The 15,860-nt window shown below is 37.3% G+C and overlaps 1 protein-coding gene across 6 annotated transcripts in view; it reads left to right on the forward strand.

The window, feature by feature from the left end:
• LOC150078358 (uncharacterized) overlaps positions 1-15,860 on the forward strand; it is an 821,930-nt gene that overhangs the window by 326,950 nt on the left and 479,120 nt on the right. For all 6 annotated transcript variants that reach the window (XM_090384968.1, XM_090384969.1, XM_090384970.1 and 3 more), the window contains one exon: positions 9,728-9,934. In XM_090384968.1, the coding sequence (XP_090241094.1) occupies positions 9,728-9,934 (207 nt within the window). The remainder of the gene's footprint in view (positions 1-9,727; positions 9,935-15,860) is intronic.

Raw genomic sequence — 15,860 nt, forward strand, 5'->3', positions numbered from 1 at the left:
ATTTGTTGGTGTGCCACGATAATATGAAAAAGCCGACCGGGCTAGCCAGGTGGGTAAAGTTCCTGCCTGGCAAGCCAAAGGTCGCGGGTTCGAATCCAGCCTCGGGCTTGGATCAGAGTAAAATGCAAAAACTTTGGGAGGTGCATTATGGCCACAGAAGCCTATGCGCCAACAACTACAAAAAAAAAATATGAAAAGGTTTTATCACTGACGCTTTATTTTCCTCGAACCACAGTAAACGTTAACTGACCGCACGGACTGATCCGCTTTAACTATCGATTTTATGTAGATGAATAACCACACGCAACCAGATCATGACCTGTGCATTCTGGAATTATGATTGTAATCTCGTGTATATAGGTGTCAAGAAAATCTCCATAAGCACGACATGGAACATTGCCCGTGTAGGACTATTGCTAACGGAATATACAGCACTTCTCTGCAAGGATGCATAAAATAAGTTGAATTTTCGTATAGCTTCAAAAGCAGGTTGCAATCAAAGCAATGCAAGGGTACATATTCATTCTCCCGAGCGAGTTTAGATCAGACTTTACAGCAGTGCATTGTTCCTGTTTCGTTCTTTGCTAATATTGATTTAAAAAATCTTACATGTATAATAATTCATTCTAAACTTAGTATTGCATTTAAAAAAAAAAAAAAGACTGCTTCCATGATTGGCTCCTACCATACTGCTTCATAAAAATTAGGGTAGTACGCTCGAATCTAGCCTGTTCAAACGTGTGACTGTTACTATTATACTTGTGTTATGATGTATGTTTTTTAATACCTAATGAGTTGAAAAATATTAGAACCAGGTAGCTGCCATTACAAATTCTGGAATACCAGTGATTATAATAGTTGATAATTCCACACCATTGAAAAGGTCTTGGTTCGAATTCTGTCTCGACAGAAGAAATTTATGGACTTTATAACATTATTATATCCGAGTTAGTCGGTCTCGGGAAGGGGTTGCATGTTTCTGATTTCCCGAAACTGTTTTTTTTTTTTTTTTTTTTCATCCAGAACAAGCAACCAAACCATATAAACGCGCAATTTGTTGGCACAGTGCAGTGCCGGAACAACGGCGATGCAGACGGGCACTTTCCTAGGCGCAACAAAGTCAGGGGTGTAATCCACAAAAATAAAACTAGAAGCATTCTTTAATTTGGGGGGGGGGGGGGCATATTCAGTGTTTTTCTCAGTGCACAAAAGTACAGAGTTGCGGTACTAGTAGGGTGTGGTGATGTCGCATGGCCTTTGTTGCCTATATAAATTTAAAAGAACTCTAATCATCACAGTATAAATTGATGACATATTTTAGCCATCAGTTTATACTATGCATATTTTCTAAAATTGTGCAAACTGAAACAGCTGCTTCCTCCATTAATTGCATCCCCTGCTTTGCTACATTGTTACTGTAGCAAAGCAGGGGAAAATCCTTAATGGTGGTACATTTAATCATACATTCATGTTAGGTAAGATACATATACACGTGGAAACTGGTGGTGTAATAAACATAAAAATACGAATTAAAAAAAAAAACATGCGAGTCATAAAAATACGAATTAAAAAAAAAAAAGGAAACATGCGAGTCATATGGGTGTTTGCAGATGACAGAATCGCCACAATTAGTTGTCGGTCTCAATTTGTCCTTTTAAATATCAGAGCTAGATTTGGCAAGAATAGTTATTACTGAAACGACGGTATCAAATACAGTAGGTCATAAGTATATGGGCTAAAATTGTTGACGACGTCTAATCTGTTTCCAAGCAATTTACATGCCGGTAGGTACGTCATATATGTTGTATTTAGAACCACAGCCTGCCTTTGTTGAATCAGTGTGTGTGTTGATGTGCCAATCATGGTTGTCTCACCATGATTGGGCTAGCACATTTTGGAGAATAAATCTAGCCAGTATCCAGATATAGTAGGTGCTATTTACCCATTAATGGGGATGTGGTGGTCCTGTGTCGTGGCAACCATGATTTCCTGACATTAATTCTTGGATTCTTTTTTCTTCCTTTGGGAACATTGCAGTTGGTACTGCATACGAGTTAATGGCATGAGGGATCTGATGGCCAAGGTACATGTCGTTATTACCATTTTATATCTTGATATGTTGCTTGTGCAAGCGAGTAAATGACATGTGATATATTGGGCAACGCACATGATTGGTATTTTGAACATTTCTTCTTGGAAACAATTTAGTGAAAAACACTGACATCTGGTATTCCATGCGACGTATGGTATGAGATGTTTGCCACGATATTTTTCGATGTATGAGCGTATTACTACGTATATTTTCATAGGAGTTATACATCGATACTCTGTTAAATTATCTGGCATTAAACTTATTCTAGTTTGATTATGATCTTATCGATGGATTGCACTGTCGGAAATCGATACTATAGTACACATTGCAGCATATTTTCATTGATTGGAATGTTCTAGAAGCTGTGATGGGGCATGATGTGACATCATAGAAAATTATTTCCTCTCATGTCAGGGTATCGCCTCAGACAAATCTGCCATATCAATACCAGGGAGAATGCTACATTAGATCTCTTCCACAAAAGACCTCTAGGACCTCCTGCATTTTAATATCTTCGTCAGTGACCTTCCAGTTATACTGGCAGGATCTTGAGTCCAAATGATATCAGACTATTTCAAACTATCTAACCAGAATCACCACGAGCAAACTTTCAAAACTGATGCAGGAAGTGATTTGAAAAAACTCTCTCTATAATGCATTTAACCGTTCCTTTAACTCCTTATCCCCCATGATCGTGTAATAATTTCATAATCAGCATTTGCTTGAGAAGATCATCTTCTCAATCGAATGCATGCCGATTCAACAATCATATCTTCTATATTAGACTAACTAAAAAAAAAAATATATATATATATATTGTAATTCATCAAAAGGAACACTTTCTGCTTCCCAAATGGTGTGCATTGAGATTAGGAAAACTTCATTGAATCAGTGGCATCACTTTAGGTGTGGCGCTACTATAGCATCTTTTAACTCTGTGTGACTAGAGTTTGGGAGTGGGTGACAAAAGTTTGTGAGTCACCATATTACAGATGCACAGTACTACTCTACTTGGTTTATACAGCTCTTATATCAATCATTGACTGAGTTGGTTGTTTGTAACCGCTTTAGGAAGATTCACTCTAATAAACATGAAATTGCCCAAGTTAATTTATAAGGTTAATCTTTAAATATCTTTATTGCAGGCAGTGATTGGTTACATGATTGCCTGATGCCCACAACAGCGACAATGCTAGGGGTTTAACATTAAATAACTTATACAAGAAAAATTACTTAAAACATATATTAGGACATAAAACGTATATTTACATATAAAATTAATATTAACATGTGAAATGAAGACACATGAAAGGACGATGACAGTCATTCGGTTGAAGACGAAAGCTGTTCCCTGATGATGCGTCCTCTGTACGATTTATCCTCTATGAACTTTTTGTAGTCCACATTTATCTCCTGGACGTTGTGGAGCATCTCCATGGGCAGAAATCTATCCCCTATTCTGAGCCTCCACGCCACAGACTGCAGAGGGGGGGGGCTCTTAAGGGTTTTGGGGGGGAGCCTCCAGTTGCACATCTGCCAAAAATTTGGCTTATTGACTTCACCCGCTATCATTTTAATTGACACAAGCAAGCGGAGGGCAAATATCCGTTTGGAGACTTTTCTGTAATTTAGAAGTTGGGTGATATCTGAAGTATGTATGAGTGGTGGCAGTTTATGCTTGAAGAGGACCCACCGAAGACGCCAGTACTCATCAGATGCAATGGTTTTTAGTGTGGTTTTCGTTGCTGACGCCCGGATTTCTGACCCGTATTTCTGACCCGGCTGGCTGCAGAAACCGGTATATGTATTGGAGCGTGTACTCAGGCTCTGTGACATAAAGGAGGTGTTGTTTGGCAAGCCATCTTGCTCTGCAGATCTTGTTGTGACTGTCTGCAACATGGTGTTTGAAACTGAGTTTAGGGTCGAATATAACGCCGAGATCTTTGTGCTTGATGACTGGGGTGATGGGGGTTCCGTGGATTTCCAGGTTTAGTTGCGTTGGGTTTGATTTGAGGGAAAATACCATTTGTGCAGATTTTTTTTTTTGGATTTATCTTAAGAGAGAACTGTGCCAAGTATGTAATCAGATTCTTGAGGCTGTTGATAATGTTTTCAGAAACAGAATCAGGTCGGGCGGTCCCGTTGATCCGATAGAGGAGCTTCAAATTCCTCTTCCAGGGATCCTCTACTTATCAGTCCTCTAACTATATAAATCGGCTCGTGATTATTTTCAACTTAAAACTTAGAAAAACCTTGGCTAGTTTAAAGTTTCTCTCTAAAGTCCTCTCTCGGAATTACTCCGTATCTCTTTACAGCCAACCAAGCATTGGCAAATCATATATATCCACCCATCCAGTTGTGATATTATGAAATATAGTCCAATGAACAAGCTCTCTTTAGTAGTTAATAATCGCAACCTAGGCTTTTTTGATAGACCACAGAAAGTCCTTGATAACATTGATGACCTTGTACCTTTTCTTCGTTTAACAGATTGCATACAATATCTGCTTACTTGATCCCCCCCTTCTTGTCAGGTTAAGTTCCCAACTTCCTTCTCATATCTCGCTTATTATTATTGATAGTATAAAACACAGCTACAATGCTCAATACATTCTACATTGAAGAATAAAAGAAATTTACCTTAATATGGTAAATAGAACACTTCCGTATGACACTCTCCAGAAATTAAAACGAATATAAAATCAACGTAAAATGATTACAGTAATAAATTAAAAACAATTAAAAAAGTTTAACGTAATTTTGCAAAAACGACTTCGCTTCCTTTCTGCTAAATTTATTAAACTTTTTTAATTTATTACTGTAATCATTTTGCGTTGATTTTATATTCGTTTTAATTTCTGGAGAGTATCATAGAAGTGTTCTAGGTAACATATTGAGGTAAATTTCTCTTATTCTTCTACAAACACGTATTATTATTGATACTGTTGCAAACACTTTTCTATTTCACGTGAACTGTATAATTACAATGCATGTGAAATTTCCTCGTTAAATAACAGAGAAATAAAATAAATAAGAATTAAAGTCAAGAAATGTAGATCATTGATCGAAAGAGTGAAAAAGAAAAGGATATGCAAAATAGGAACTTCAATATATAATAAGATCATGCCTAACCAATAGTTTCGACTTGTTGATGAACCTGCGTATGAAATGTAGGTTATGAAAGTAACAGAACATCTAAGGCCTTGTGGTTAATTTTTGATAGTCTCACATACTACAAAGTAAGGTCGTTTGACACTATGAATGGAAAAGCATACTATGCAGTAGCATGATCCTTAGAAAGAGTTTTTATCAAATGGCTTTTTGGAAATGATCCCGAAATGCAGTCATTGTCATTTTCAAGTCGGGTCTGCCATTGCATCCTTTTCCGTAAGGCCAAAAATAGTGTTCTAATAATAAAAGTGTTTTCTTGAGCCGTAAACACCAGTGCAGTAACACAAAATCAGTAAGTATGACACTAAGAACAAAACAACATTGACAGTTTATAACTTGTCTGAAATGCATAATTTTGCTATTCGGAGCGCTCATGCGTTAGTATACTTTATTTTGATATTGCTGTATAATTTTCTTATTAATTTGTGGTTGTTATTTATGATCTGTACTCTGCTGCAATTATGATCCGGTATAAATAATAGGATAGTAGATCGGCTCGGTGATTGATTGGTTGCTGTTACTCAACATTTTAAGTAATTCGGCCTGCCTGTCCCTCTTTTCCCATAAAGAGTTGATGCAAAGCCTTTCCTTACCTCTCGAAAGTTAAGAAATATCGGGTTAGAGCCTGTGACGAAACTGCGTACCGTCATCGCGGGAGAGGTACGAGCGCAAAGGGGGTCTGTTCAAAAATCTCGTAGTTACGCTTCTGGTAATAGCACAAATACCTTTGCAATGAATGATCCTGTTTTCTATTGTTCGTTATTCGGTTAAGAAATCTACCAATTTACTAACATAGTCTTATTGAGAAGTAGTTCGAAAATGTAATTGGAGGCGATTTTCCCATACATTTAATAATGTTATGGGAGGATGCTTGCATAAATTTTTAGCATGCATCATCCTATTAATAGTGCATTGTTACAAGATAATTGTTGCTTTCTTAATTTAATAATTATGTAAAAATAAATAAATAAACAAAAATTTTCTGTTTATATTCCGTTATATCGCAGCTTTGGCCGGTGCATATAATTTAAACACTGAGTAATGCGTAAACTCTTTGCGAAATCATTCCAGGACTACTACATAACATCAGAAGGTTTACATGTAATAATATTACAGCTCGTATTTTGTGTTATTACACTATTATATTATTCGAATACACAACTGTCATATTAACAGTACTGTCCTGGTGGTAGTGCAATGTCTTCAGACACCATATGGAAAAGTTCTGGGTTCGATTTAGCGGCAAACTACCATACTTCCAGGTCATCACCTACGGCGGGGAGAGGCCAAGGAATAATCGTTGGGATGATATGGTTGTTAAGAAACCCGAGGGGGGGGGGGAAGAGACCTTCAGAAATCTGTCTGGGGGGAAGAATTTATAGTTATGCGGTTAACCGTCTGGTTTAATGTGAAATTCATAAAACTTCTCATTAGGACGGGCTATAGATATTTTTTACCACTTTCACAGCGTTAGTTGGTCTTAGGCCAGGTTTTTTTTTTTTTTTTTTTTCCTGTCGAAAATCAATTTCATCTAGCAAAACTGTTGACTGACCATAAAATAGGCAATTTTTCTTCAGCTGCGAGACACTGGCGCCTCACGACCTTAGTTGCCTCGACGCAAAATTAAACACCCCAAACAGCAGTCAAAACTATGAGTACAGGATTGTGCCATCCATTGATAAACAAAATAATGCAATTGTCGAATATCTTTTATTCCGTTTCCGGTTCTGGCTTCGAGGTTCCTGTGTCTCAGAATTTGTATGGCATTTATTTTAAATGCATTTTCTGTGCTATATTAGAAAAAATAAATAAATACCGCAGTAACAACAATTTACAAAAGAAAAAAAATAATAATAATAAAATTCTGTAAATATAGAACTTCAACAAAAAGTTTGTAAATTAGGAGTTTATTGTGTTTCAAAACAAAGGTGCCATCTATTTAAATTAATTAACGTAGACGTATTCTACAAATATATACTCTGGCAAGCATAGCGGATCCAGAAATGTTTATCTGGGGCAGGGGGGGACACAAGTTCTCATGTCAATTATGATAGTTTAGCCTGTATCACAACGATCAGGAAATTATAGTCAAAAAATACGAATCGTTTAAACTGAAATTTTTTACTCACACATTTACGTATATAATTACAGCCTGAAACTTGCTACATAATTCACTGCTACTTCACTTACCTGATTTCAAAGGTATTTCAAGTTCCTGCTAAATTTTAGGCACAAGAATTCTAGCACTTCTTCTTTTTCTTTCGTTTACTATCCGGCGCAAAAATACTTTTAAGATATGATCTCGTTTCCAATTCCGATTTGGGGTGGGACGTTCCCCGTGCCCCTCCCCTCCATCTGTCTGTGATGGCAAATAAGGCAGTTTGTAGCTAATTTCACTTTCACGCAAACTCTTAGATATACAAATGTGTATTTATCTGTGAATTATCGTTCCGTTACAAAACCTCTTGGCAAAGATCAAGACTAATGATTTTCTACAAGTTGTACCATCACTAATTACTTTTTATTTATATCTTCCCCGCATGACCATTCTATTAATGGTGTGGTAGCTTTGCTGTCATCGGAAAACAAAAATGACAAACGCATAGAATAAGACTTACATGCCAAATTATAATCCCTGACTACAATGCAGAATTATCACCGACGACATGGGAACCGCCATCTTCAGAACCGATTCCCTAAGAGTGGATGCGGAACTTTCTTCATGCAGGCAAAGATTATCAACAGAAAGGAGATGACTTTCATCCTATCTTTTAAGAAAATGTGGAAGAGTGAGGGAGGGGTCCATTTAAGCCCTAGAAAGTTGATTCGTCATGCCTCATATGACTTGAAATTACTTATGGCACAACAGTGCCTATGGTACTTCAGAAATCATCTCTGCCATTACGCTTGGCCAAGTGTGGATGCTACAAGAAATCACGTTAGAACAGTGAAGCTTACTTCATTCGCGGTTGACATCCTGGACCAGAGATTGCGAACCATCAGTGGAAAGCGTGCCGCGATTGGCACGCATAGGAAAATATATGGGCACGCAAATCTTGTTTTAAAAAATGTATTTAAAGAGTATTTATTTTACTTGAAGACGAATTTATTTTACGGTCTATGTGGTGGTGAAAAACCGTAAGCGTTAGTGTGCGCAGTATTATTCAGCACCTTAGTTATCATTAGAATCTCTCAAGTATAATAACAACAAAGAAATTGCTTACTCTAACCTTAGTCCTTTTTTCCTTTTTTTTGTTCCCCCCCCCCCCTTTTTTTTTTTTTTTTTTTTTCCGTGGTCAGCCATCGCTGTCCTAGACCGTAGCATGTTTTAGACATGCTTTGCTTTTTCGGATGTAACCCACTTTCAGAATGAGTTAAAAACCAATTAACAAAATTCGAAAATATATAATAATAATTATAAAAACTGTATAGTATATATTCGAAAACATGCTTAATATAAAATATATACAGCATATAAAAAAACATACTCTGTATATATTCGAAAACATGCTTAATATAAAATATATACAGCATATAAAAAAACATACTCTGTATATATTTGCATTTCGAGAAAGCACAAACAAGAGGAGTATAAATATGAAAAACTCTAACTAGAAATTTTGCAGTTTTTGAGTTAACACTCTAAAATTTACATTTTGATTACCTTAAAACATAAAAAAAATAAGTGGAATCATTAACGGACCTATCCACATGAACAGAGAAATTAACTTAGGGCAAACCTGAATGTGAGAAAAAGCGATCTAATTTTTTCAGCAGAGAGACAAAACCTAAACGTTATGCGTTTTTTGAATTTTCCAGAAAGCAACTGACCAAATATTGAAGAAATCATATTCCCATACAAGAAGCTTGGTTCTTGTATGGGAATATGATTCAGATATATGGTGGTATTCTGAAACGTTCAATTGTTAATCTCAGTTTGATACGAACTAATGAGCAATCACATTATAGACCATCATTTTCTTAGAGCTTCAGTAGGTCTCCAATTATTTTTAACGGAAAAAAAAAGTCTCTCTTCCCCCAACATACACTCACTTAAGGAGCGGACAAACCTGGAGTCAACTGCTTCGAAAGAAAATTACACGAATTTACCTCCGGATGCCACGGAACACTCAAACAAGCGCGTAATTTGCATATTTGAGACGCAACCTTTATCAATCTCACTGAACTCCTCTCCTCCCCACGTCCAACGAGACCTGTAATTCCTCAGCTGGCTACTCATTTTGATTTGCATGTTTCGCAATTGGCTTATGTTCACTCACGGTACTGCTTGTGCCATAGTGTACTTCGATATCAAGTTTCACTGACTTTTTTCAATTATTTCACGAACGGTTTATCATTTATTTGACATTACTATGATTTCTTTATACTCGTTCTCTGCAGTATAATTTCAGTGCCAATGTTTATTTTTAAATAAATATGACTTTTCTTTCTCTCTCTCTCTAGGAAACTGACGGAAAAAGTCATCCTGCCAGTAGGGATTATTCGGAGATACGTAAGGCTATCAAACAGTGGACCGAATTTCAAGACGGCCAGCGAATATTAGTGACCACTCCGTCAGTTCTTGTCGGTTATAGAGTTGAGGTGTATCGGGCAGAGGGAACCACTCAGTGGTATACAGCTGTTATAGTTTCTTACAACGAAAACACTAGGGTAAGTAATGACAATAAAACCTTTAAACTTACAAATTAGAAGTTAAATAGTAAATTATTTACTGATTATACTTATTCTGATTGGCGATAATTTCAGATTTGTATCTTATTCTGACGCTAATCTTTAATAATCTGCTACTTTCCTGCCATATGTTTTTTTTACCTCGCAGAAGTAGCAATTATAATGTATGTTCTTTTGCACAGTTTGGAAAAGAACTGAGTAAGAACGTCGTCTCGAGAGGAGGAGTTTCCCCCTTCCCATGGTCAGGTTAGTCTTGGGTATGGTTGCATGATTTCCTCCCGGAAACTGCATTTTTTCATCCTTCAGAATAGGCAAACCAAGCACAGACGACACGCAACTTCCACGCAGTATCCTCAAGACAAATTTACTGACAAATTTTTAAAATTAAACTACTCAACTCAACGCAGTATTTTTTCATACTGCTATCTTTCAGAAGCCAACAGCCAAATGAAAGTAAAAGAAAGGTGTTCCTACTCATCTTTCTAATTTGATTGTTCTCAGTGGTCGCCTTTACGAGCGATAGGAAATTTTCATTTAATTATACTGTAATATATTAATAATTGGAAACAAATGAGGAGAAAAGAAGGGTATAGTTCATTTATTAAACTTTTAAAAAATGGATCGAATAATTAAGAATTAAGACATTGTTATACCACGTGCGAGTATACTATCATTTTAATTGGTTAGTTACTAGTTTAAGAATAGGTAAAGTTGGTTTATTACAGAGTATGGACTGTCTCTTGAAACTGAGAGAGAGAGAGAGAGAGAGAGAGAGAGAGAGAGAGAGAGATCTTTGACGGAGTCTTAAAGTTTTTACCGATTTTATTGTTTGTTTGTTATTTGGTTTTAAGGAGCATTAGCAACTAAGGCCATATTGCTCCTGGAATATGCGGTTGTCATTCCCTGACCTTTCCGTATTTGGTGGTGACGGGCTCGAACCCCGGTCTAAACAAGAAGCGTATGCTACTGAGGCGCCACCGATTTTATGATTGTTTTGATAACTGTTTTCATTCTGAGGAACTTAAATAGTGTGACAGGGACTTGTAAAGTCGAATTGTTGAAAAGGAAAAGAATAAGTGTCAAACGACAGTCCAGGTTAAACTGGGAAATTGTATCAGTTGCTTCAGAAGGGAAAGTAGGTAAAATTATTTCGTAATGAGTAATAAATCTCCTTATAAAGTCATTTTTCACATGCTGAAATCTCTTTTACTAAACCCCCGCGTGAATTACCACACTTCTCATAAGTACGCTCTACTTTTGCAATTTTTCCTAGTAATTGGCATAATACAGAATCATAATCGAAACATCGATTAATTAAGTGATTATGAAATCGACAACGCAAGAAAAAAAAATGAACAGAGAGAATTAAGAAAATCATTCGATTATGTTCATCTCCCATATGAAATATGGGGTCGAGTTGTTCATAAGTTGCGCAGAAGCAATCGTGATAATGGGCCAGATTGATTTCTAATATGACATCCTGGTGGTGTCCTATTGGAAGTTACTAAGCTGAAGTCCTTGACCTATAGTTCATCTACTGTATTTCTTGATCTGCTTACAGAAACGATGCAATAAATTGTGTGGCTCCCCCTACCTCCGAGTGAGTTCTGAACTTGATCTTAAACGACCATACCAAACCAGCTATCGGGCCCCTTGACTTTTTGCCTCTTCCGCGGTGGCGCACCTGGCGGCATGACAATTTCGCCACCGTCTTCTTACTTCCATCTTGAAGGCAGTTGCTTTTATAATTATTAATGACATGCGGATGGTGGCTATAGTTTATTTTCCCCAAATCTCAGGGTTGTCTGTATACTTCTGGCAGTATAGTTCATATTGCGGGGGGAAAAATATACAACGTGGTTATAGAAAGGATACTTAACTGTTTGGCGATATTTAGGAGCGAATCAAATTTTTCATGCAATGTTACGTATACTCTGGAAGCGAACAGTTATGAAGTGTGTGTTTGCAGATTGCTGTAAATCTTAGTTCGGCTAATCTGCAAACCTGATCGGATGCCTCTCTCAGAGGATTAAAAAAAAAAAAAAAACTTAACTAGATATTTTTTTTCAGATCAATTTAATGACAGTTTTTGAAGTGGTTTTATATTCTGTCATATTTGTAAAATTATTCGGGGGAGCTTCCGCAGCGCATGATTCTGCGTGAATATCCCTAAGCCAGTGGCACGTGAGAGAGAGAGACGAGCGTGTGGATGCTAGAGAAACCGTTACTACTAAATATAATTTTTCATTAAGTGGTATTTTTTTAATCACTGCACAATCTGAGATATATCATGTAATCGTCAATGCAGAACTAACTGTAGTAACAGGACCACTTTACAACAGAGAGAAAGAAAAAGAAGTAAAAAATAGAAAAGAAAACACCATTGTTTGTAGATAAATTTAATAACTGAGCCGTGAACTAAACAGACCAATACAGTGCGTGAAGTAACTTTATGAAAGGTAGCAGGAAATTCCAGGTAAGGGAAATGAGACGGTTTCCTGTAGAATCCCTTATCTGTTTTCTTTGTTGTAGGTGGGGAAGGTACGTTTTATCAGTGAATAGTTTTCTATTTTGATATGCTCTATATAGATATATTTAAAGATAACAAAATTTCTAGAAACATGACAACCAGGATTCTCGTAGTCACCTATATATCATTAAAATATTTAATAATGAATTTCTAGTTTTTTTTTTTTTTTTTTTTTCATTTAATTTTTTTATATATGTAAAAACGCAATTTCAGAATTTCCTAATTGCTCTCGTTATAAATAAGCTAGTACTACAGTAGATTCCCAAAATAACAGCACCTTCGGGGATTCACGTTATTTCGATTTTTCCATTATCTAGAATGTTTTATTTATAATGTATTTAATACAGAAATAATAAGGCAAATAAGAAATAGAGAGATTAAAAATGCAATTTTATTAACTGCACATAAAAAAAAAACATAAACACGTTGATGATCCAATGTTATGTTATATTCTGCCATTAATACACTTCTGTTTACGACCCGTTCTATTTTCTTTATTATATCAAATTTAGTCTGCTCGGTAGCACAGCGATATCATCCTCCCCACACTGGGTGGAAAAGGCCCGGGTTCGAATCCCTTCAATGACGCGAGGAACTTTTATGGGCTTTTTTTCACTCTGTGGCTGAGTTAGTTGGTCTTAGGCGTAGACAGTAAGGTTTTTTACCCAGAAACTGGGGTTTTCGTCCAGCCAAACAGGCAAATCGACCAGAGAACGTACGCAATTTACAGACACTGTACATTTGGGTATATGAATTAACTTTCCGGTTGATCCTAATGTAATAGTTTGGATTATATCCAGTTTGTCATTAAGTTTTAATGTCGTTCTTCTTTTCTTCTCTCTACGAAGTTTATTAACTTTAAGAGCCATAGTGAGGGGTTTTTAATTTAAAATAAATGTAAAACAGCGGTATAATCCATGATATCAGTACAGAATTCACTTTCAAAATCGCGAACGTAAACAAATGCAGTAATCACCTGACTTGCTGTTTTCTTTTTTCGGCACTGCAAGACATCTGCGTTGTATGTTTACATCCGATCTCAATGTGCCGTTATTTGGGGCGCCATTAATTCGACAGTCTACTGTACTGGCATCGAAAGGGAGGCAATAGGAAGGTCTTCCATCACAGGCCTGGACCTTGTGTATGGAGATCCTTTTAAAAAGCTGTTAAAAGGTGAGCTCGACGAGTTGACTGACCCGGGCCTTGTTCTCTACGCCACTGCATAGCATGCACGTTATAAAAGAGTTTATTTGGATAATATACAACTTTACAAAAAAATTCAAATGTTTAGTGATTATGTACTTCCGAACTCTGCATTTTTGACGGTATTTTAGTAAGACCGTTGGATCACTAAAGAGGTTACAAACCGAGACGTGTTGTTTGCTTCTCAGAGACCAACGCTCATCGAATATCCTATTAAGGCTGCCTCTTGAAACCTAGACATTATTAAAAGGATGATTAGAGTTAAATGATATTTATTTTTTCATAATCGAGTCTTATAAAGCTTTTCACCCGCACTCTTAGACTGTGTCTCATATATGATATGTTGAAAAGCACAAAAGTGTTTTCACAAAACCTTTTTTATTTTTTGATATTTTAACTTTAAAATGAAATTACTATTCAAATCCATGCTGCTTTGTTGCAGAAGATCATTTATAATTTGACGCTGCTTCTAGGCTCGTATAAATATGCTTGATTTTCAGTATTCGAACTGTGACTGATATTTGAATCTATAGATGTCCTGAGCGTTGACTTAAATAAACTCCGATTCATTATGCTTCAGAACTCGGATTCGAGTTCTGAAGCATAATGAATCGGAGAAGGAATCGAGAAGAGAGAAAGCGTTCTCCCTTCTGTTAGTCATTTCTCAAAAGAATTTACATATTTTAATATTGATTTACACGGTCACTACCTCTGATCCCCAATCTCCTTTCTTTGGGGATCGCACGACTGATCCCCAAGAAAGGAGATCGCACAAACCTCCAAAACTGATCCCCAATATCCTTAATGAATACAGATTGCAAAATTATTTGCAAAGCCATCGCCAATCGATTGAAATCCACTCTTCTTGATATCATCGATCACCAACAAACGTACTCAGTACCAAGAAGATCGATACACGACAGTCTTAATCTGATCCGTGACTTGCTCTCCACTGCAAACAGCCAACAGGAATTCCTAGCGCTAATTAGCCTTGACCACGAAAAGGCATTCGATAGAGTTGAGCACTGCTACCTCCTTGATACCCTGAAAGCGTTTGGATTTGGGCCTTACATCATCCGAACAATACATCTGCTATACAAGGAAACTAAATTCTGCCTGAAACTGAATAACCAGCTCAACCGCAACCTTCCTTACTCCAGGGTGATAAAACAAGGCTGTCCACTCTCTGGGCTACTCTAACCAATTGCCATTGAACCTCTCCTTAATAAAATTGCCACCAGTCTACAATCCCGACGAACGCTGCTACCAGAGGCTCACCTTAAAATAACCTACACGGCATACGCAGATGACGTCACAATTGTTATTCGCCACGAGAGTGAATTTGAAGACATCCAAAAGGCTCATGATCTCTACGCTCAAGCATAGAGATCGTAGCACCTGATGACTAAGCATCAGGTGCCAAACTGAATCATTATAAGACCAGTGGCCTTTGAGCTGGCAACTGGAAAACCAGAACCAACAACCCCATTCAATGCACACGGTACAGCAAGGGACAGAAATATCTAGGTATGTATCTCGGCAATGTCCACCCCCCCCTCTTTTCTCTCAGAAGACCTAGCTCGAATTGAGAGTCGTTTCAACAGAGTGCTGGGGAAATGGAGAAGTGTGTGTGCTATATCTTCACTGAGAGGGAGAGTGCTTGTGGTCAACCAGATGACGGAAAGCGTTCTCGGCACACCCTCAGAATTCTTACTCCACCTAGTGACTTCCTCCACCAAATCCAATCATCTATCCGATTCGTCCTTTGGAACAAAACCAACTGGATTTCCTGCTCTAAACTCTGCCAGCCGCTCACTCACTGGGGACAGGGGTTGGTCTCTCTTGATGAAAAAATCACCCCTTCCGGATCACCTTTCTTCTAAAGACGCTGCAAATGAAAATCTTATATTTTGCCACTACCGTTAAACTACTAGCAACAGCCACAAGAGGACTATCTCTTTCAACAATCTTAAGAATGGACATGGTGCCAGCATCACTCAAACTACCCTTCTTCTACAAAGATGCACTGCACCGCTGGAAGAAGCTTAACCTTCACCACACGCTTGAGGAAACATCACTTCCTACAATACTCTCAGAACCCCTCTTCTATAATTAAAGAATAACATACCCTGCAACTGCTCACCTCCTTTTTCCTACATGGAATTGGGCAGG

The sequence above is a fragment of the Mastigoproctus giganteus genome, chromosome 11 (assembly GCF_048544385.1).
Source record: "Mastigoproctus giganteus isolate SK-2022 chromosome 11, ASM4854438v1, whole genome shotgun sequence".
In the NCBI taxonomy this organism is placed as follows: domain Eukaryota; kingdom Metazoa; phylum Arthropoda; class Arachnida; order Uropygi; family Thelyphonidae; genus Mastigoproctus; species Mastigoproctus giganteus.